Source organism: Rhyacophila brunnea, unplaced genomic scaffold (genome assembly GCF_057557595.1).
Source record: "Rhyacophila brunnea isolate RB1 unplaced genomic scaffold, BYU_Rbru_1.0 scaffold_18, whole genome shotgun sequence".
Classification (NCBI taxonomy): domain Eukaryota; kingdom Metazoa; phylum Arthropoda; class Insecta; order Trichoptera; family Rhyacophilidae; genus Rhyacophila; species Rhyacophila brunnea.
Window position 1 is genome coordinate 3875179 of NW_028232837.1, and position 25465 is coordinate 3900643.

Consider the following 25465-nt stretch of genomic DNA (forward strand, 5'->3'; position numbering starts at 1 on the left):
TATTTACACATCGAAACTGATTAAAATGCTGCTGAAAGTTACACCACACGACAACAGAAGGAATGCTGTGTGTGGTTTTACTGTAATGTCTTTTATCGATCATTTAATAATAAGTATGTTATAATAGTATAATATAACTTGTAAGTAACTCTAGTCTGTGTTTGTTATAAATTTGCTACGAGTGAATGTGCATAATGCCTCAAGACGCCAAAAGACAAAACCACGGTCGCTAAAACGTTCAAATATAATACCCAGTACTAATACTAAGTAAAAATTGGTGATATAAGTCGCTTAGTCGCTAAACCCGCTCTGGAGGTTTTTTTTGAGTTTCGAGTAAATCATGAAAAACTGTTTTGTGCATTTACGATGATGTTGATGCTAGTAGTGGTGACGTTTGTATAGCGATTTAAATGTATGCTGCTAAAAATCATGGTTTGAATTGCGACGTCTGATTGGTTGGCTATGTAGAGCTGATTTAGTAACCTGTTATTTATCCTAGAGCGGATTTGGCGACTCAAGTCAATATTCATTTTGATTTTTTGACGGAACAGGGCGGAATTTAAAACTCGCACCACGATAGGCTGTTCGACCTATCGATATAGCACATACATACATTCAAAACTAATTTTATTGAAAAATCATATTAATTGAATTAAAAGAAAACTGATAAAATTATTGATGGTAAACTTTAGTAGATTTGATTACAATAAGAAAATATCTGTATTGTCACTCCGTTTCTATCTTGTTGTAAAGAAAAAAATACTTTTGAATTTCTCTCGGTTAACACAAATATACATTTGTACTGCCAAAACTGGGTAAGTCTCGAAATCATGTTATGGAGAATTTGTAATTTGAAGTTTGACATGCTCTCTAAAATCAAGCATAATGTTTATTTTCTTTGTGCTTTATGTGCATGTTCTATATTATATCAGACGACCTTGAATTTTTTTTCTAGCATAGCTACATATTTACATACAGACACGTAATCCGTTGTTACTCTAAATACCTAAATTATCGACTTACCAACTTTTGGCAGTAACCCCACATTATGTAATTTTGGTCTTCAGTAGGTATTCTTGTCATATTTATCAATAGACTTAGGTCTTTGTTACCCAGAATTCTATTCTTCCGTAAATATATACCAATATAGCTTATATTTGAATCTAATTGTCAATTCGATTAACACAAAATATAAAAGTTGCTATAATGAGTTCAAACAGGGGTGACGTTATATTTTAAATTATTAAAAGAAAACGTATATACGTAAATTATTGCCTTTTTGAATATTTTTAAAGCCTTTTTATTGTAAAATGAAAAACGTAGATAACTCCTATTAGTAAAAAAAATTGTACTCGATAGGACTTAAACTCCATGTAATGTATGTTTCTCAAGTTGTTCCAAATTATGCATGTCCAATAAAGAATGTTATCGTATGTATTATTTCTTATGTGTCAATATTTCGCTTTTGTATTCAATATAGACATAAAGTCTGCCATATTCAATGTGTTTCTATGAATAATTAATTTTTTTAGTTAACACGTCAAGCACACATAAAATTTCATGAAAATATAACTGTATTTTGCCAGCGTATTTAAATATGAAAACAACAAAACAAATTATTGCTTGGATTGATCTATTTAGTATTTAGGTAGTTACCAACTTATTGACTAAGTAAATAACTACCTTCATATTTTTTATCATTCCTATATAATTTAGGTGTCGAGAATTAAAGGAGTGCAAGTGACGCAAATGTATAAAATGAGTTAGTAGCCGGTTTCACACGATACCACATATTTTATTTATGTGTGAAAAGAAACTCGTGTTTTACCGCTTTGTACGAGGGTGGGTCAATAATTCCTTAGAAAAAAGCATTAAAACAGTTTTTATTTTTGTATTTTTTTTTTATTTCTCAACATAATCTCCTTGGAGAATACACTTGGTTAGACGTTTCTCAATTTTTTTTAAACCGTCAGAAAAATAAGTTTTCGGAAGGTCCTCAAAATAAGCATTTGTCCGATCGATGACTTCTTCATTTGAAAAAAAACGTTGTCCACTTAGCCATTTTTTTAAGTTTGGGAAAAGGAAAAAGTCACTGGGGGCTAAATCTGGCGAATACGGTGGGTGGTCGACCAATTCGAACTTCAATTCTTCAATTTTAGCCATTGATCGTAAACATGTGTGAACACGGGCATTGTCCTGATGAAAGAGGATTTTTTTCCTGTTTAAATGAGGCCGTTTTTCTTCAATTTTGTTTTTTAGCTGGTCCAATAAAGATGCATAATAATCCCCTGTTATTGTTTTTCCTTTTTCCAAATAGTCAACGAAAATAATTTCACGTGCATCCCAAAATACAGTAGCCATAACCTTACCAGCTGATTTTACGGTTTTCGCCTTCTTTGGACATGGTTCGCCTTTCGCAATCCACTGCTTTGACTGTTCTTTCGTCTCGGGAGTATAGTGGTGTATCCATGTTTCATCTACAGTCACAAAGCGACGAAAAAATTCATCCGGATTGCGTTGCATGAGCGACAACAGGGCTTTAGAGGCCACCACCCTATTGCGTTTATTGTCGACTGTGAGCAAACGCGGCACCAATCTTGCAGAAATTTTTTTCATGCCCAATTTGTCATGTAAAATAGAAATGACGCTACCTTTTGAGATCCCTGTAACCTCAATTATCTCACTCAACTTTAATCTTCGGTCACTTAACACCATATCGTGGATTTTATTGATCATTTCTGGTGTAGTCACCTCTACAGGACGTCCTGAGCGTGGTTCATCCTTTGTTGATGTACGACCACGTTTAAATTCATTTAACCAGTTATAAATAGTTGCAAGTGAAGGAGCAGATATGCCGTGAACTAAATCCAACTCATTTTTTATTTCCTTTGCTGTTAACCCTTTTATATTAAAATGTTTAATAACAGCTCTAAACTCAATTTTCTCCATTTTTGTAAACAAGCAAATTTTTTTTTTAAATGTACGAAAATAAAAAACAACAACCCGACCAATCTGATTGAAACTTCGCAGCATACTGAATCGGTAGTGCCGCTGCATGAAAACAAACCGCTTACAATACTAGTCGCGCCACCTGTCGGCTTTTCTAAGGACTTATTGACCCACCCTCGTATGAAAAGTTATAATCATTTTATTCTTAACCGGTTCTATTCCTTAAGCAAGTTTTCTCACTCTATGAGGCCGTGATCGACAGGCTGCACATAAAAATTTTGCAAATTATCTCGTCCCACTTTAAACTCAAATTACTAGCCACTGTCAATTGATTTGCATAATCTAAAAAATTAAACACACAGTGACATCTGTTTGAATAATTATAAAATACTAAGCCACAAATTATCGGTATTACAGCGATTGTAGTAAGAGCTTCACTCTACATTCAACATGTGTCTTTAAAAATCTGTGGCCTGTCAGATACTGCCATAGTAATATCGTGAGGCATAGAAAAGGTTTAAATTTGATTACAGTCATGAACTCCTTTGTATTTGTATAAAATGTTATTATTTTCATAGTAGCGTATCTATTTAATTTAAACATTTTTGCCTGACTTGTTTACACATGTATAAACATAAAGAAACATGAAAATTTATTCTTGGAATACCTAAACCTAATCATTTGAGAATAAGACCTAATTTTTTACAGAATGTTGAAAACTGTTGTATGTAGAAGTCAATTTACTCAACTCTTAGACACCTCTCAGTGACGAAGAGTGAAGGTAGGCTGTGGAGATCCGATAAGTATGACTGACAAAGTTTAGTGTGCAATATTTATGTCGGATCTCTACAGCGTACCTTCACCACTGATGCATATGGACTTAGAGCCTTTTAATCTTCAACTTCGCAATAGTTGTCGTATAAATTTGAGATTTAATAATTTTATTTATAAAATATTTTGTGTGTTTTAATAAAAGTATTTTTGCATTTCAATTATCATTGACTATGTGTTATTTATTTTTTTCTACCTAGTACTTATGTTTAAAGCTAATTTTATTTTAATAGGTACAATAGTAATTTAAGGTTCGTATCATTCAACCTGAATTGTACTGAACAATTCAAATCGCATGGTTGGATTTGGGACCGTTTGGTAGAATGTCCACGGAAACGCTTTTCTGACATTTGACAGATCGTCATTAGTCTATGAACCGTCCGAATTGGTTTGACGTTTTATGTCAAACCATTTCTGATGGTCCGAGAACGGTTTGATTTTCAATGATACACAACCAAACGTCAAATCTCTAACCATTTCCGGTGTATTTTGTACTCATACAATTTGTACGTATATTGTCTATGGTTTTGTTTGATTCAGGTTGAATGATAATATGAACCTATAATTATTATACCTACATATTGTGTTGCCAGTATGTATGTAAATATAAATATTTTAATGTGCCATGTATAAAAAAATAGCTCCATATTTTTATCAAATAATATTGTAACTTCTTGTAAGTATAATAACTTATTATATTTATGCTAATTTTATATTAGAACTTCAGAAAAATCAGTCAGTTTACTTTGTATAGGTAGTGAAAAACTCCATAGTTCCTATATTAAATGAATAATTTTACCATTCATGATTAATAATATTGTAAACATATCTGTATGAAGAGTGTAATATTTGTATTGCTTTTATTTTTAATAAAAACATAAATATATTAAATTTGAGCGCAATAAAATACTTGGTGTCTTTTATTATTTCTAAAATGTTTCTTTTTTCCGACCATGTTCGATCCTAATAGATGGGCCTCCACAGAGTAGAGGTTTGTATTAACAGATTTTGTTGTTTACGAGAAATGGATGTCAACCACTTGCTCAACCTATCAGGTCCATACCCTGACTCACACACAAATTGAAAAACAATATGTGTACTTGCCAGACCCAGGATTTGAACCTGAGACCCACGGCGTGATAGTCCAACGCTCAAGCCGCGCGGCCACCGTGGGTGTTGAAAAATGTGTCTTTAACCTTCAAATAACAACATGTGAAACACTGACTTACGGGGGAGTGTAGTGCAGCGGCGAGGTATCTATACATGCTGTGGATGCAGAGCATACTCAGATATATCAATAAAATAGTAGGTACTTCATAACATCGTTTGAAATACAGTATAATATCCATATTTTACAAGCCAGTTCCTGACCGGCCATGGTGACTTTGCAGCCAAGCTGTACAGTCTTCATTTGATAGGACATGGGTCGGAATGCACATGCGGGCACGACCATCAAGACGCTGAACACGTCCTCTGGGACTGCCAACTAATGGGATCCGACCGAGCAGAGCTGTATGCCAGGGTCCGTCCACACACGGGCCCGACTAGCCACACCGTTTAAAAAAAAAAATATTTTTTTTCCGGTTAGGTACATGTTTAAACACGTGCGTTAACATGATCTTACTCCCTACTTCATTTATTGTTTGTCAATTTATGGCTACGGCCGTATGTTGTAGCTTAACCACAGGGAAATGCCAATAAAAATGGCGTATTTCAAAAAAATACTACCTAATTAGGTCAATAATTATTATAAAACAATCATTATTCGTAGGATGTTTTATCACATTTGAATGGTCAAAGACATAGCTTATAATCACTATCTTAAAGAATTATCTTCAAATGTGTTAATCATGCCCATTTTTTGAATAATAAAATGCCTAATTCTTGTCAAATTTGGGATCACAGAGATTATAAAATATAATTTTTTATCGTAAATATTTCACTATATGATGTTAACATTAATTTTCCTAATGGTTTTATAAGTGCGTTTAAAAATTAATAAATCTAAAAAATCTTAACACCACTGCACATTTATGTACTGAAATATAACTAAAACATTAGATCGAGAAGTTTAAAAGAATACTATTTTATCGTCTCTGTTCTGGCAGAACACACTAATTGGAGAATACTAGTTTTGAATAATTTGACTTTGAAGTTGTTAAAATGTTTGAAATGGTCTATCATGTGAGTTTATTAAGTAATCGTAAAAAGGATGACTTTAAAATAAAGACTTTATTTATTAAGAAGGTTTCCAGACGGTAAAATTTGAAATAAGGAACATTTTGGTATAACTAACTCAATATGTCATTTTTTCGAATTAGTGTCTTCTGCCAGAACAGTGACGTTATGTAAGTAATAAAAATACTTTATGCAATCATCAAATGTTTAAAAGAAATATGAAGGATAATAAGCCTTCAAAATTATATAAATAGATTATCTACAACGTTAAGGAATGTCCAGGATCATGCTCTGAAAATTCCATAGAACTCCATTTTTGCGCACGTGGGCCGTTAAGTAGGTACCTAATTGGTGTTTTCGCTGACAATGTTGAAATAGTATCCACGCATATGGTTGAAATTTCATGTAAAAAATCCAAGCTGAAGTCAGTAGTTCAAACAACTCTTTTGTAGTTTATGAATGCCATGCTTATTTCGGGGAAAATTCCAATTGTGTATTTTTGTTTGAATTGCGACTTTTTGTGTTATGTGACAGCTCATTTAAAAATACCTAGTCTCTGATATAACGAATAATGCTTATAACGAGCAAATTCAGTCAGTCCCATCTTCCTCGTAATAACCAAGTTCGACTTAGTTTAATATATTCTCTCCGATACACCAATGCCAATTTTCAATAATTCATTTTCTTTTATAACCTCATCTGAGAAAACTGGTTTGACTACACCTAACTATTATAATAGGAAATCTTTTCTTTTTGATTGATTTTTTTTGTGATTTTCCATATTAAACCTGCCATTAAAGCAACTGAATCATGAAACTGATTATGTTCACCGAAAATATGAGGTAATGTAACATCAACGACTGCGAGGAACAAAAGGAACTAGTGATCCTACAGCATCAGATAGTGGATCCACCTCCGTTCATGATTATGTATTAATATTTCGTGGGTCGGGATGTGTAGTCAGGTAAGTCACAAAACAGCAAAAATGAGATATGAATGCCACTATACTAAAAAAAAAATAATCTTTCGTTGTGTGTAGTCAGTTAAGCCGTACGTCTCACCATTGGCGAGATGCAGTTTCAGTCAAAACATATTTTTTATTTTACGGGGTGTGTACACAGTTAAGTCACATGAGTAGTCAGATAAGTCAACATTTTGTGTGACTTACCTTATTACTCATAGTTGGCTTACCTTCAAACGTCATACCTACTCAGTGTTGATTTTGGTGAATCTAACGTATTTTTAAAGATATTTTGAGAAATTTTGAAAAAAAATAACAACAGAACCTAAGTAAAATAGTCATATTATAATAAATTATGACTTATATAAATAAGTATGTGTATTATTTGTAAATAATAAAAAATATACCAGATTTATCGAATTTGATTTATTTAAATCTAAAAACACGTACACAATATCCAAACAAATAATCTTGCTTCTAGGTTCAACCACATACTCCAATAACTTGTATGTTGACGATTCAATTGACAGCATAAAAGATCCAGATTTTAATATTCAAGAATTATTACAGTCTAATTTACCAACATTGAAGAACCCCGCCCTTCATGCTCAAATAGTGCTTCCACGATTACACATCACAACGATGTTTTAACCTGTTACCCTCGTTCTCGATTGAGAAGTAATAATCACCAAAAATGTAACTTAAGGGATGATACAAAGCCTTCAGAAATGATAAAAAAGTTGCACGAAATACTGGCAAAAGTTACACAACAAGTACCTACAATGGAAGTTATGAATAAGAAAAAAAGTCGTATCAGGCAAAGCGAACCAGGAAAACAACATTATCGCCAAGTAACAGTTCAATATTACTTGACTGTTGAACTGCTACGGAAACCGATTTGTAAAGGTTGTACACTAAAAACATTAAGTGAAAGTCACAATTTTTTTGAATATATTTTGAAAAAAAAAAGTGCGACTACTTCCGGTAGACTTATTCAAGAAGATGCAAGAGGAAAAATATCTCTAAAAACAAAGATAGCGAAGAAGATAGGCAAATAGCAAATGAGATCCCCGGGGTTCCAGCGGCTAGCTCAGGAGTCCATCGAACCCCGGATTCACAAAAAAAGAGATAATTTAAACGGTTGGAGTGTAAATAAAACACAGTCCTTCGTGCTCGTAACGTGATATTGTTTATATTTTACATTTTCTTAATTTTTAGTTTTACAAATTATATTTGGGATTTTTACAGTTGTAGTCGTCAGGTCCGTACCTATCGGAAAGGGGACGCTTACTGCCTTTTCTTTTCTTTTTTCAAATCTCGCGTACTTACGCCGTCCAACAAAAAGGACTCTCGTGATTGGCCAAATTTTATCGCCTGATTTTGATTTGACGAATCACGAGGACCACCTCGGCGCAGGCGCGCAGGGATTTTTACGTTGCCGGCAAGCGCGGCAAAATTTATTATATTTAAATACTTATATTTAGTCTTAAAATTATCTCTTTCATACATCATCATTTATACATTTTAAATTAAAAAAATTACTTACGTGGTTGAGCAAGGAATCAGATTAGATGTTTTATGAAGCCGTTTCTAGAGGTCAGGGTTACGTTTCGACTTAAGCTACTAAATGATTATTTTACACCGGGAGAAGCCCGCCTGTAACAGGGGTGTATCATTCGCCCCATCTGGATTAAAGTCGAAAGGTACGCCCTGATCTCATCGGCCACCCATCCAATTCCTTGTTCATCCGTTAAGTACATGGCATGATAAACAGTTTATAAAAGAATTCAACTACAATCTAACTATTCTAACATAAAACTCTATACTTTAGCTCTATTTTTATTATTTTCTATATTTATTTTGGATTATTATTTTCAGCTCAAAGCAATGCTTTCGCGATACTTTTGAATAGGTCAGAGTTTGATTTAATTTCAGTGTAGTACATTTATTTTGTGTTACTTTGTTTTAATTAGGTTTTCTTGTTATTTTATTCGTTTTTATTAGTCAGCGGAGGGGTCGCGGAGCTATAGTCTTTGACTCTTGGGCTGTCCAGTTTTTTTGTATTCCGAGAGGCTACATTTGTAGACGTTTAGCCCTCGTTCGGAATTATAGTTTCGTGTTACGTTTTTCTTCTTCTGGTGCAATAGGAGCGTACCTCGTTTGGCGTCGTCTGCCTTTGCAACCAGGGCGTGGTAGTGGCGTTACTATTGAGCCAGGCTCGTTCCGAGCAGCGGATATCTTTCTGTGGAAAGTTTTCCACTGATCTGCTGGTCTCTGGAGTATCACCTCATAGATGGACAGGTACTGTGTCTCCATCTGTTCCCATTACTGCGGGCAAGGCATCATATAGCGGTACAACGGCCAGGCTCGTTGACGGCGGCACGGCTCTCCCACAGGTAATAGGATGGATGTTTACAATAAGTATCCTTTTCCCTTTCTTTTTTTTTTTTATAGATGGTTACACTTCGGAAGTACCTCTTGTTGTTTCACGATCTTTCAGGCGTCACGTCCCTAGTCTCTCCATGAACCTGCGCGAGAAAGGAGAGTGCGCACTCTCCACTCCATCAAGCTTTGGTATCATGAATTTTCGGCTACGCTGCCTTTGGATGCGCTTACTTCGAGAGGTGGCTCCCTTTGTGCTTCCAAATTGTCTTCATCTGTATTTATTCTTTTTCTTTCTTTAGTAATTTATTCGTTCATTAGACTTCCTGTACTTTAAATTTATTCGAATTTACTTTATTAATTCCTCCTACCCCATACATTAAATAGCTACTAATTTTATATAAAATCTTCCCATTGTACTTATGGTACTTACTATCACATTTAATATTTTACCCTAATACCCATAATTATTTTGCAACATTGTATTGACTGTATAAATCACATTGATATTAAAAATTGAAATATTCCACCCTCTCATTATATTTATTTCTGAATCAGTACACTTAAAACTGTGTAGTTAACTTTATTTTTAGTGAAACCTATTTTATTTAAAAAAAAAATTGTTGTTTCGTTTTACGCGCCCGACATCCTATTCCAAAGGCGCGCCGCGCCGATTTACGGTGCCTCTCACGTTTTATTATTATTATTATTTTTTTTTATTATTGAAACCCCGTTGAGAAATTTACGGCTTATTGACTCATTTTTTTTTTTTTTTTTTTATCACAAGCATACAATCTCTACTTTCATCCTTTTATACCTAATTTTAACTTATTATTAAAATTTAACATAACAACTAACACTTTGTCGAGTGACGCCTTATTATTCCCGTTCCGGTTTCGCTGTGTTAAATTTACGATTGGTAATTTGTAAAGAAATAATAGGGACGGTAGTGTACTATTTTCCTCGTTTCTCTTTGGATTCAAATTATTAACACGGCGTAACTTTGAAACAGGTTTCGCGCTACTGTAGAATATCGTCTTTCCCGTTTATAAAATTGTTTGCGATTTTCAATGTTAATGTTTTCGAATTCATTCATATTTACTTTATTTGAACGGAAAGAATTGGCGTCACTTTGCGGAGCGTTATTTTTAAAACTAGAATGTACATTTTTCTTACTAACGAACTTAAGATTATAGGGCTCAGAAAGTGGGTCCTTAATTAACTTTTTATCCGTAATTAGAAGAATTTCCGGATATTTACGATTATTATCTTCACTTTTAACTACACTGTTTACACTGAAACTTCCAACAGCAACTCGGCGTTCACCCTTGACTAGAGGGTTGGCGACTGGTCCTGCTTCATCTCCTCGTGGTCGAGCCTGCGCCCGTACAGCTTCTTCGATTCATCTCAGCTTGCGCGCCTTCTCAGCCCTCTTGTGAGGCTCCCTAGCCTCGCGTTTCCTTTTTCTCTCCTCACCGAACATCCCGTGGTCGACTAGGGTACACGACATGTTAGTGATACCCTAGGAAAATCGGCATTTTGCTCGCCGTTTTTCGTCGTGAGTGGGCCGTGGCCTCTACGAGCCCTCCTCGTTGGATACCGTCGATGATGTGTCTGGTCTCCATAGGTGGGATTTGTGCAGCCATTCGTCGTACTGGAGACGCGCTGGAGCTACGGTCTCCAGCACGACGCTAGGCGCGGTCAGCTCCGTATGTGGACTGTCTTCGAACACCAGAGGGCTCTCCCGGTTTGATGTTGGAGACAGCACTTCTTCTTCGATAAGGGTTACGTCGGAGTCCACTTTTTAGTTAACCATTTCTTGGTTGTTCCGGCTCCTGGATCATAATGATCTCAAACTTTTATTTAGCGTTCGCGGGTTCGGAAGAATTAATGCGATTCTTCACGCCTCATGTTGCTTGGGCGCCATTGAGATCCCCGGGGTTCCAGCGGCTAGCTCAGGAGTCCATCGAACCCCGGATTCACAAAAAAAGAGATAATTTAAACGGTTGGAGTGTAAATAAAACACAGTCCTTCGTGCTCGTAACGTGATATTGTTTATATTTTACATTTTCTTAATTTTTAGTTTTACAAATTATATTTGGGATTTTTACAGTTGTAGTCGTCAGGTCCGTACCTATCGGAAAGGGGACGCTTACTGCCTTTTCTTTTCTTTTTTCAAATCTCGCGTACCTACGCCGTCCAACAAAAAGGACTCTCGTGATTGGCCAAATTTTATCGCCTGATTTTGATTTGACGAATCACGAGGACCACCTCGGCGCAGGCGCGCAGGGATTTTTACGTTGCCGGCAAGCGCGGCAAAATTTATTATATTTAAATACTTATATTTAGTCTTAAAATTATCTCTTTCATACATCATCATTTATACATTTTAAATTAAAAAAATTACTTACGTGGTTGAGCAAGGAATCAGATTAGATGTTTTATGAAGCCGTTTCTAGAGGTCAGGGTTACGTTTCGACTTAAGCTACTAAATGATTATTTTACACCGGGAGAAGCCCGCCTGTAACAGGGGTGTATCACAAAGACACATATACTCTCAACTCCGTCAGTATAAGATTCATAGCTCTAGAAAGGACTGTCAGAAAATACTTACCGCCACATTTGACAATAATTGTGATGTATTCTCAATATTTGAAGAGTTATTAGCTCTAATCCCATCAATATTCGTTTATACGCAGAAATATTCCATGGCATGAACTCAATATTCAAACGGCCAAATAAGGATACTTACCAAAAATGCGATAAACTTAACTTAATTAAGAATTCCACCAACGATGAAGAAAGAAATAAAAATCGTTTGGAATAGAAAGAGCATCATGACGAAGCTGACTTTGCATATTCAGCTAAAAGTTGTGATAAAAAGTACTTGCAAGATTCCTCTTGCCAAATTGTAACATTTGACATGCAGCAAAATTTCCTGGCCTTTTACAAACGTTATTTGACAGTGCATGATTGTGATAATAACCAGGGATATTGCTATGTATGCCACGAGACTCTTGCTAATAGAAAAGCTAACGATATCGCTTCATGCCTGTTTAAATACTTAACCAAGGGGATACATTATAATATTAAGCATTATGATCATGTATTCTGATAGATGTGTGTGTCAAAACAAAAATAGCCACGTAGCTATAATGTGCATGATAGCAGTAAAACATTCTGAGACTTCAAGCAAAATTGATCACACTTTTTAGTCCCTGGCCACACAGATATGGAGTGCGATAGTGACCATCACATAATTGAGAAGAAAAAAAGAAATTTAGTGGAACGATCGAACATCCTCATGATTGGGCCAAATCAATGTGTGAGGCTGCAAAGAAAAATCCTTTTAAAGTCACTGAAATGACATGTGCAGATTTTTTTTAACTTGGATCGATTAAAAGGACTATTGCCACTCAGAAAAATAGACACATATGGGAATAAGTTTGTTTGGAGAGATATTAAGTGGCTTCAATTCAACAAACACGAACCGGGAATGACAAGACGACTGCATTTTAACAAATTTCATATATAAGACGAGACAAGACGAAAGATTTGATAGACTTACTTCCATACATTTCACCGTATTATAGAGAATTTTGTGAGTCACTTGAGACATCTGAGATAGTCAACGATATTTTTAATCTGATACCATTAAAGAAATCCGTACTGAAGTTTAATGATAACGATGAACCTTTATAATATTCAGGTTTGTGTGCCTTTTCACTACTTAAATAACATTAAAGTAAAAAAAAAGTTATAAAAATGCTACATTTAAATTTATATAATATTTTGTTCAATAAACCAATAAGATTTATGTCTAAAGTGTGTGTTTTATTGCTAATATTAGTCGGATTAACATGAAAAAATAACAATATTACTTTGTGCATAGTAAGGTAAGTCAATCATTTCTTGTGCAAATCCAGTTAAGTTTTAATGAAACAAAATAGTTAGAATACTTCTAGGACTTATAATTGAAAGCCAATTACATGTACTTTGATTTGTTACCCATAAAAAAACATAACTATAATTAGGGGAATGTGGGGAATTTTTTGAACTTTGTTTTTGCTATATCTCAAAATGACAATTTGTGACTTATCTGACATCACATCCCGACCCACGATTTTACCATAAACCCAGCGCTCGAAATGAAAAAGTTTACGAATCGGAGCGCTCGACAATTTTCTGAAGATATTTTTATTAAATTTTATATGTATTTTATAAAAATAAGTGTGTTAGATTTTCTATTATAGGCCTATCTAGCTCAGACGGTCAAAATATTTTTTCAAAGAGGCGGAGCGATAATTTTACCGATTTCACGAACCGGAACAGAGCTCCGGTCATTTCGAGCCCTCCATAAGCCAAAATTTTACCATATCTTATTGTTGATAGATAATTTAAAATCATAAGAGTATATTTTCCTTCTTATCTTCTTCGCTTTCTCTTATTCTGAGGATAGGTTCATAGCTGAAAACTGCTGTCAATATAAATGTATCAATATTCTCGAATTAAAATGTTTCCGAACAAAAATAAGCCACATGAAAGAAAATATGATGATTGCTAATTCACATACAAACATAGACAAAATGATAGAAGGTTTATGATGACTGATAATTATTAAATGATTTTCCAGGTATAAAGTTGTATTTTATTATTATTCTTAATGTGGTGGGAGTCGCAGGTTACATGGTGACCACAAGTGGCTCACGACTTCAAAAGGTTTGAGAATCAGTATGCTAATGTGTGCCATAAATCAATGGTTAAAGTACATTATGTTTCACTACAGTACATCTGTCGTCCAAAAATAGCTGTATGAATTTATTATTATCGCAAAATTAAACCCTAACTGCCTTTAAAATGAGTCCCAAAACAAAACCCACAACACTGACCTATTTATAAGAAGACTAGATAATAACAATCCGTATTTCTTGGACCTTTTCAGAGACTGATGCCATATTATCAAAGGTGTGATGACGGGTTTCGGAGTTTTGTAATTTTCCCATCCAATTTATTTTTGCGTCTGAAACAGAATTTCAGCTAAATGTAATTTAAATGATTGACTAATTAAATCAATAGTTGAGTAGCTATGAGTAAAACTGACTGAAATGGTTTAGTTAAATTCGGTTGTTATTTTTCTGTTTGCAATTCTACATCTGTAACTATTGAGTTTCACTGTCCTCGAATCATCATTGATTCTTTGTGAATGCAATATTTTATTTGTAACAGAAAATCCTGAAATAAGATTAATTAAAACTGTCAGGTCATTCTGATGCCAATTTAAAAAAAATCTATTTTATTAATGATAGAGATATGTATATCAACATAAACTGTCTGGTGTTCGAATTCGGAACTAAGCCCATCACAGTATAAAATATACTGAACGACATGCCAAATCTTGGCAAGCAGCGCCTTCACTCAACAGACAACTTATACCGGTAAATTTATATCAGCCAAAATTTTGATAACAGTTCACAATTGAACAATTCGGTAAAAGAGTGACTTCAGATACATATATACAGCGTACCGGTATGTTCAGATGTAGTCATCGGATCAAAATGATTTTTAGTGACAGGAAAGGAATCTAGAAACACTAAAAATTAATGATTTGCAAGATTTAAGAATGTAGCATTCTATATTGAATACATACACAACTTGGAGAGACTGACGGCATCTAGGAATCAAGGTATTTTACCTCAATTCAAAATCATAAAAGATAATTGCCAATATTAAGGTGATTCATCAGTGAAACAGCAAATAATTGTCAACCATAGGCGCGACGAAATTTTGCACTCGCTCCCATTCGGAGAGAGAATGTAGAGCTGGAAGCACGTCATTTTGCTTCGTGATGGCGACGGCCGTAATAATTCTTAAATCGTGTAAAGAGGACTTAAAACATTACCCATTTACTTTAAAAAGAAAATATGTCAATGATTATATTGTTACTGACAAAACAATAAACAGAACATTAAATGGACACATGTTGGATTTATAAGACAAATTATATTAGGTTTGACATGCCTCATTTGCACCCGCGACCCGCAATCCACGCATCGCCTAGCGACGATCTTTTTAGACCGTGTCTCAACTGAGGTATGGCCTTAACAGAATTTGAGATAACCCTCGAATACATTGTTGGTAAATGTTGACATAATTAATTAGTATGGTATAGATTGCTTAATTATTGGTACCTAAAGTACATTGGTCGGCTCCGATCTCTGTACAGATATAAGTCTCCATCGGCAACCCAATGTTTCTGAGGTACTCCAAACTAACTTTGAAGTTGGTTTATTCAAGTTTATCGTAATAGATTCGTGGGTTTCCACTGCGTGTACTTCTTCCTTCTTTCATCGACGTTTCGGGCTCGTTGCAGAGGCCATTATCAAGAGATGTGTTAAGATGAAAATGTAGTGTAGGTGTAATAAATGCAAACGTCGCTCATTACTTATTTATTAATCTGTTTTGTGATCCATGTCAATGCAATATAGGAAAGGGAAATATTTTCATTAAAAAGGCAACATTTTGTTTAAAATTTATTGAAAATCTTATAGTATCACAATAGAATTCATAAACTGTAAAATTGTGCTAAAATTTTTAATTATTTAGCACAAACCGGCAGCCTATGTTGATCTTTAAGTTTAAGTTTTAAAAGATAATACAACTCATTCTAACAAAATATAGATATATTTTTTATTACATTATTATATATGAGTAAAAAAATAATAATTCAAACATTTTATATCTGATGTTGATGTGAATTTCGACAATAACTATTGGTGAATGTAAAAATAATGTTTGATGACAGTTGTTATTGGATGTTGTTTACAGCTTCTTACTTCTTCGCGAGAGCATCAACCATTCCCTTGAAGGCGATGAGGCCCTCTCCGTTGGCTTCCTGGTAGTCTGGGGCGGTTGCCTTCACTTTGTTGAACCACCTGAAAAAAAGAGACATTTTTAATGACTTTACATCACTTTAGATCACATTTCTAGGGATTTATAATGGTAATTCGAGTATTGCTCTGGTATCTAAAACATGCTACAATGTCAGGCTAAACAAGTTGAGTAATGTTGCGCTCGAACAGATGTGTCGTATGACGCTGCTGCCAGGTTTGAAAAGGTGTAGGCATGTAGAAAATGATAAAAAAACGTTTGTTTAGTCATGCGGGTGTCGATGGAGTGATGTATGCGTAAGGTGTCCTCATTATTCTGGTGATTTCGGCAGATTTTGAAACTCACAATGTTCGTTTAAAGGTTCAAAATGCGCTACGGGATGGGAGCATCAGCCTGATAATATTTTAAACACCAAGAAAAACGACATTACACACTTGTTTTCTGTAACGGCAGCTTAATGTGACATCACGTGATAGCACGCGAAGTGCATCACAATATATTTGACGCTAAAATCACTTCATTACTTATTAAAAAAAAGTATATAATTCTGGATTCAATGCAAACTACATTAGGCAATAAATAAATAATTTCTAACTTGACAACATTCGGGTATGGCTTGATGTCGAATGCCATAAGATCGTAGGTGGAGACGGTAGCAACGAGAGCCAGATCAGCGATGGTCATGTTCTTTCCGGCAACCCAGGTATGTCCATCGAGGAATGTGTCCAGGAATTTGAAGGCTTCTTCGATCTTCTTCATCTTTTCGGGATCGTATGCGGCGCCGAAGAAGATGGCAGGGTACTGAAATGGAAACAAATCTTTCATTAGTAAAGCATAATTATTTAGATATAATACTAATAATTGTAAGTACAATCAAACTGTTCAATATGATTGTCATAAAATAGAAAATGGATTGTGATAGGGTTTTTTAGGTTAAGTTAGGTCAAACTTACATCTATCGGCAAAGTAGATAAAATCAAATAGGTCCGCATTTTTGCTTGACTCTTGGCTAATGCATAATATTTAGGCCCAAAAAAACTATGAAATATTCATTTTTAAATGTAAATTTATTCCACCTTCTTGGTGTGTATTTGTTTTATTATTTTAAATAAAACGCATTTTTATAGTACCTACTGATATGGTAGGGTTTATGTCGGAGGGATTGTTTTGACTTTAGTTAAAACCATGAATTCGAGGAAATTAAATATTAAGTATATTTTGTATTTCACACGAGATAGGTAAAAGATATAACTAAGAAGATTTATAATTAAGAAGTAACATAATAGCGCCTGTATACATGCATAGATTTACTTTACCATAAGTGTGTATTTTAAACTATCACGATAATAACCTATTTACACATAAAAGGGCTTCAAGGGTAAGCGAGACGCGATGGTACTAGTTGACAGGTCGTAAAAATCGGTTAACCGCAAGATGAGATGCAATCTTGCAATTTGCACGATGCTACGAGTTTACTCTTGCATTTTTTTGTTATGCCCACGATAATCAATTCCTCAATCGTCTCATTTAAAGTTACAAATATTATTATGTACGAGTAACTCTGTCCATTACAGGATTATTGATTTGGTATCACTTCATACTAATTGCACTTTTATTAAATATTAAACTTGACAGGTTTTGTCTGCCTCAGAGGATCATTGTCAACAAGGCCCCTCTGATGGGGACAAAACCTGTCCTGTTTAATATTCAATAAAAGTGGAATTAGTACTATAAAAAGCATTTTATTTAAATTAATAATATAATGCATTTTCCACCATGAATTATTATTGACAGTTAACACCATAAAATATGTATTTGTTTTCTAAATCCGGACAAATAATATGATTGGTATAACCATGAAGTATCCAGCTGATCATGGCCCCCACATCCTGAAGCGGGCCCCCAGGCTAAGATCTTTGGCGGGCCTCCCTACCTATCCCTAAAGATAAAGACAGTGTGACGCTCTACAGTAGGTGTACCAAATGGTGTACGCGGTAAAATTAATGTGTATATTTAGTGTTTTTTTGTATATTTTAATAGTTACATCCATTTGAATTATGGAGTTGTCGAGTATCGATACACAATTAAAAATTATATAGTACAACCACATAATTTTAAATAATAACAATATTGAAGAACAATAGCACTGCACTGCAGGCGACTTTTTTTTTACTATTTGAGAGAATTTGTGATGTGTGTTTATGTCACTTATCTGGTTGACTCGCCACGCCGGACCCTTCCTGAGCCCGAACCCCCCGACTAGAGCCCTGCTAGCCCCCCTTTTATGGGGGCCATGCAGCTGATGCATGCAAAATGGACGCTATTTCGTGTTTTAGGTTCTGAAAGCATGAAGCGGCTTCTGATCTATTATAAATATCGCATGGATTTTTTTTTCAACGCCTGGGAACCTACCAATTTAGGAACCTTCGGTTATAGCCTCTTTAACCCTATAGTAAGTCTAGCACTGAATAAAAATATTATCAAAACTATCCAGACAGCCGGTCAGTTATTGATTAGCTACTCACATAGTAATCACCAAATCTCTGGTACAGCGTTCCAATGTCAAAGAACAATCTCTGGTCAACGAGAGCACGGGCTTGTGCCTCTTTGGGGTAGAGGGTGTCTTCCTTGCCATACTTGTTCACCAGGTAACTGCAGATGGCTCTTGACTCCCACAGTACGAACCCGTTGTCGTTCAGGGTGGGTACTGTATGCTGGGGGTTCATCTGGAATAAAGAAACAGTAATTTAATATTTAGTATCCTATAAGACTGAACATACACATGATTATTAAATGGAGCATTCTGTGCTTAGAACAGATAATAAATAGAAGTCCGATGCAATATTCAATACACTACATTTTGATGCAGGGTTTTGAATGTGTGGGTGTCCTACGAAAATGAAACACGCATTATGCACATGCAATAGTGTGTGTAATATACCAATATTAAATGAGTGTCAATGCATAAACCGAGAGCAGTTGTCAGTATTCGACGTAGTATGACGTATTCTTGACACATGTATAAGTTTATTCCGGATTATTCCTTACTCGAAATCGGTTACCTACTACTCATACCCATTAGGTATTTCAGTTCCCATTATTTCCGAGTTCCCTGGTTTGCGCCCTTAGGTTGGTTGTAGACAATGCTAAAAGTTACAGAACCAACGAATTTGGTTATAATGAATGGTGAAGGGGAGTAAAAAACATGACGTAATTTGGACAGGTGGTTAAAAGTGACAAAGTGTGACAATGCGGGAGAAGGTCAAAATACCGAAAATCGTGCCACGTCATTTATGGACGACCCCTTATTACCCCCCCCCCGATCATATCCGATACTAATAGGATCATATGGGCCTCCACAGAGTGGAGGTTTGTATCAACGGTTTTTTTGTTTTTTTACGAGAAATGGATGTCAGCCACTTGCTCAACCTATTAGGTCTATTATACTCTGACTCATACACAAATTGAAAAACAATATGTGGACTTGCCAGACCCAGGATTCGAACCTGGACCCACGACGCTACAGGCCGACGCTTAAGCATATTTACATATATTTGTTTAAATATCCCTTATTACCGATTTGTTTAAATAAGTGAATTGAAATTAATTTTATATTTAAAAAAAAAACGTGATTTTTTTCGACAGTGCTCGGGTTGTGTTACGCCAACCAGTAATCCAGGAAGTTAGTAAAATCGGCATTGGTTTCAGGGTACAAAATTTAATGATCAAATATTACTGTTTGGTGATCGTAAATTTCTAGCATATCTATTCGTATTTTTATCCATTTAGAACGCAGAGCAACTAGAAAGGGAATGTTGAAAGAGATATGTGTTTTCATTGCCCCCGCGCTTTTTCTATACCGTATCAATAAACGGCCTTGACTATTTGCGGGGAGCGAAAGTAAAGCTGATTAGTCATTTAATTTCTCGCTATAAAAACATTATTCAAGGGAACTCGGCCGACTGATACACTTTTAAAAACATGGCGACCTTCGAAACACCTACCTGCCTCTACCGGTCGCAGACAAATAAATTATTGTAACCACCATTTTTGAACGAAATCAAATTCAATCGGAATGCGGTAGGTTCGGAAATAAGTATTTATTACTGCTCCAGCGGTCGACGAGGGAAACTAAAGAATAATTCTTTTATTTTATTTAGATGTCGATTTTGCAGACCCAAGAAGTTTGGCCAGTGACGGAAAGCGCCACGTCGTGTGGTGCTTCATCTAAAATTCTAAACTCTAACAAAACTATTTCCTAGTCAATACCAAGACACCAGAGCTCGAAATGGACAGGAGCGCCGTTCCGGTTCGTGAAATCCTCAGATTTATCGCTCTATCAAAAAAATAATTTGAACGCCTGATGTAGATAGGACATTAATAAAAATCGAACACTTATTTTTTTTGGTTGCTTTACGTAGCTCTATCTATGTTAATATTTTCGGAAAATTATTATCGAACGCTCCGGTTCGTAAAATTGTCCATTTCGAGCGCTGCAAGACACACCTGTCCCAACCAGGGAAGGCAAAGATGTAGGTTGTCCTCTGAATGAGTCTGCGAAAAGGTTAAAATCTCGAGTGTGGAGAAATATGGGATAAACTGAAATACATAAAGGTTTTTAACCTAACCGAAACGCGCATTCAATATAAGTATTTAATTATACTTTGTTTTCCATGCGACTTATTATCTGACCGTCATAAAGTAATAAACAGTTTCCGGCTTCAAGCTATTGGTCTATGGCGACTGGCTTTCACATTTATTTATATATGTTCTGTGATACCAAAAAAATCATTTGTATGAAACTAACGCATTTTCACACATGTTAACATTGTGATCAAATTAAAATAATTTGGAAAGTCTTCACCGTATAAATTTGAGTGTTTTAAGTAATACAACATTCCATGAATCGCTACTTCCGATGATACACTAAAAATCCATATTTGCGTTATATTTACAGAATGCACATAATATATTGTACCAAAACATTTTAAATGATGTTATTGCAGCTTTACGCAACAGTGTTCATGAAAAGATGTAGGTATCTTGATTTGAACTAGGCTTGTAGCCATTGATGTCTATACTCTATGTCAATGCTTGTAGCTGAGTGGGTCATAGATTCGCCAGCTCATTACATTTAAACTTCCAACTGTTTCGAGTCATATTGAAAATAATTATTTTAGTAAAAACACTAAAAACTATTAAACACTAACATAAAACATATTTGAAAATCGGAAACTTAAAAGGGTGTAAGTGCCATTTTCAAAAAAAGAATGTACCTAGAGGGAATTTAAAAATACACTTCCAACATTCAATTCATACATCAACCATACATACTTCTGTAGGACATGGCCTTGGCACATGCCATCCATTTCCTAAATAAAACTGTTTTCATAATTTCTGGCACTTACAGCCTTTTAAGTTTCCGGTATTCAATTATGTTTCTCTTGTTTGCATATAACTTTAATGGTACATAGGTACTTTATTTCTAACGCCCGTCACTAATTGAATAGGTATTCACAGAACTACTCTTTCTAAAGCTGTATAGTGAATAATAATATCATGGGTTCGAATTCCTCGTCTAGATAAAAATCATTTTTTAGTTTGTGTTTTATCCAGAGCAATGACCTATGGGTTAACGCAAATGGTTATTAACAGACATTTTTTCCATCAGTAATTTACTTTTTTTATACATGTCTGGGTAACTATATTTTTTCTTTGGCCTTTTTTACTTGCAATAATTGGATTGGTGTGTTGCCATTCTCTCATTGGTATAATTATGAAATTTGTATAATAAGAGGTTTCAATAGTAGAAATGAGTAAAGTAAAACAACACTAGGGGCGATTGCTGCTTTTTTTAAATAAAATGTCTAATTATCCACAGTTTTAATATGTATTTATTATTTAATCACCAAAATCTTTTGAAATAAATTGAGAAAAAAAATAATAGTAATAAAATAAGAATCAAACTTCATCAAGGTTTGTAAAATTTTGCCAGCCAATTTCAACCGCAAAATATGAACAGTGTATGACAGGCCTAACTGAAAAAAAATGTCGGCATTTAAAAATGGTTGACGATTTTATAAACTGTGTAACGAAACACTAAAACGTAACATAGTATAAGTCATTTGATTAATTACAAAAAATAATCGCAAGGTCATAGTTAAATAGCAAATCTATATCACCTTATGAAGAAAAACAAAATGTAGGTGACAACCGGCTATTGCCATTACATTCTGCTAGAACTTGTGGGTAGCTAAGCTACTTTGTAAAAAATATTTTTTTTTTCGAGCAGGACATACCTAAATAACTATGATTAATTTTATTATTACTCTCAGTAAAAAATAATTCAAGTAGGTCAATATTAAAACCCTCAAGTTGGTGCAATTTTTCTATTCTATCATTCGAGGCATAATGATGCAAGGTACCTAGTTACAGAGGCGGGTTTGTTTTTGAACTTGGAGGCCCGAGGCACTGACTGATCTCTATGTAGGTACCCAACGATAAAAAATTAATAAAAATCATAAATTCCACCCATTTACTTAGTAAAAATACAATGTTCAATTTTCTAGAATTACATAATTAGTACTAAGTATACTTAACTAAAAAATAATGATTATTATTGAAGATGACGGTGATGATAGGTATGAGTACTTATACTTAATAATATTAGTGGATTAAATTGTTATGGGGCCACTTTGGTATTAATTGCATGAATTTTGTTTTGTCTTGGGTAATATTTTATTCCCAGTTTCTCAGAGACGCGCATCTTTTATAAAATTTCGGTATAATTTAAAATTATTGTATGAGTGATTTTAACTGTTTCGATGCCCCCTTTTAAATATTCTGACGAATCGATTTCGTCACCTGCGTCAAAGAAAATCGCCGTGGGAGGTGGTTTGTTATTATTTTTACTATTGAATTAATTCAAAATTATTAAAGAAATCTAAATTCATGAATATTATTAATAGATGGAGGAATGACTCATGATTTTTTTTATGGATAGTTTTATATTCATTTTTAATGTATAGTAAAAATCCGGTTCTTCTTTATATAGATAATAATATGTACCTATATCCAATAAAATACTTGCTATTACGGAATGTACGCCCACAAAATCAAAGATATTCTATTTAATTAGAAAGTTATTCATTTTTTTTTAATTCAATACTTGACTAAGAAAATACAAAGTGACGCATACTTGACCAATTCAATTTAATTGTTTGCAACACCAACGTAGAGTAGGCGACATTTTGTTTAAATAATAGCGGTGCTTTTGTCTTCGGTAATTAAAAAAAAATTCAAAAAAGGAAAACGGCATCTATCTTGCTTACAGAAATTCCATTATTTTAATTCATTCAAGCTTATTTTTTATTATCTTTTGTTGTATCAGTGTGGCAAGGCCGCTAAACGAACTGTGACAAAAACGTTACGAAAAAATACTAACATTAAAAAACAATCAATGTTAAAAATGAAGGTGGTCTATCCCTATATCGGGCACTGGTTGGTACAATACGTTTTGTCACAATGCTTTATAATTTATAGTCAGATTGTTTCTTTATGATACTTAATGATAATCAAAATATTTTTTCTTCTGGGTATGCTGTCAATCAGTGGCGAAGGGTGGAGGTAGGCTTTTAAGATCCGCCATAAATAGTGCAAATTCTAGTGGATTTCTATTCATTTGAGTCGTTCTTTGCGACCCGGATTTCGTTTTTCGGCGTCTTCGCAAAAAACGACTCAAATGGAATAGTGCAAAACTTAAATCCATTAGAATTTAAATTCAAATTCTATACCGCATTCATACATACCTTCGGTCGATAGTATTAATATTATAAATAGTACTCATTAAGCTTTTCAGTCATACGTATTTGTTTTCATTGAACTAAGACTACAATTTACAGATGGTGTTGGTTAGTTTTTAAAAATCAATTAAACCCTGCCTAAGCCAAACCATAATAGTTTTGGTATATTGCAACTATTTACAGGTGGTGTTTTATTAATTCAATTAAACTCTGCGAAACCAAGCCATAATAGATAATAGTCAAAAAAAATCCCGTCTATCTATAAAATATCTAAAATGATGCAATTATATCATACATACATAACTTTGGATATTTTATAGATAGAATAACATTTACCTATTATAGTTTGGTTTGGCCAGGGCCTAATGAATTTAAAAAAAATAACCAACAATGTGTAATAATATTATGTATTCCCAATACAACGAAAACAAATAAGTATGAATGAAAAACCATGCACAATTTTGTCGTATCCCCTAAAATATACCATAAATATTATGGTTTGGTTACGCAGGGTTTAATTGATTTTTAAAAACTAACCAACAATACCATCTGTAGATTGTAGTCTTTGTTCAATAAAAACAAATACGTATGACTAACAAAGTTTAATGTGTACTAATTATGGCGGATTTTAACAGTCTACCTCCATCCTTCGCTACTGCTGTCGAGGCAACTTCTGTTGGGTACCCGAAGAGTGTTTGTTCGTTTAAGTTTAAAGCATTTCTATTTACTTCTTCATGGGTTCATTATTAAGTATTTTTTCGAATATAGCTCCATTAAAAACCTTTTTCCCATTTCCACGTCGCATAGATTTATTGATCTGTCTCATACAGAAAAAAAATCCTACCATGTCCGATCCCAATAAGAACATAATATATTATGGGCCTCCACAGAGTGGAAGTTTGTATTAACAGATTTTGTTTTTACGAGAAATGGATGTCATCCACTTGCTCAACCTATTAGGTCCATACCCTGACTCAAACACAAATTGAAAAACAATAAATGGGTATTTGTCAGACCCAGGATTCGAGCCTGAGACCCACGGCGCTATAGGCCGACTCTTAAGGCTGTACTTCAGCTGAGGCATGGTCTAAAAATATCGTGACTAGGCGATGCGCGGATTGTGCAAATGACGCGAGCCGAACGAAATATAATTTGTCATAAAAATTAGACATGCGTCCATTTAATGTTATGTTTATTGTTTTATTAGTAATAATAATAATAGTATATCCATAGACATGTTTTCTTTTTCAAGTACCTACATGCGTAACGTTTTTAGTCATCATTTAAGAATATATTCCTCGACGCCATCACAAAACAAATTGACGTGCTCACACCTCGACTGTCGATCTCCGATTGGCGACGAGTGAAAAATTTCATGTCACCTACTGTTGAAAATTATTTGCCGTTTCACTTATGAATGCGTGGCCATCGTGGGTACATACAGAAAATAATAAGATACTGTCCATTTTACTAT

At 34.5% G+C, this 25465-nt stretch overlaps 1 protein-coding gene across 1 annotated transcript in view; it reads right to left on the reverse strand.

Annotated features, from left to right (window-relative positions):
- Window positions 1–15818: 15818 nt before the first annotated feature.
- LOC147073125 (glutathione S-transferase 1-1-like) overlaps window positions 15819–25465 on the reverse strand; it is a 32456-nt gene continuing 22809 nt past the window's right edge. Inside the window, exons 3-5 of the mRNA XM_085945256.1 lie at window positions 18715–18915; window positions 16785–16990; window positions 15819–16233 (exon numbers count right to left, since the gene is read on the reverse strand). Coding sequence (XP_085801382.1) covers window positions 16131–16233; window positions 16785–16990; window positions 18715–18915 — 510 coding nt within the window. The 3' untranslated portion in view covers window positions 15819–16130. The remainder of the gene's footprint in view (window positions 16234–16784; window positions 16991–18714; window positions 18916–25465) is intronic.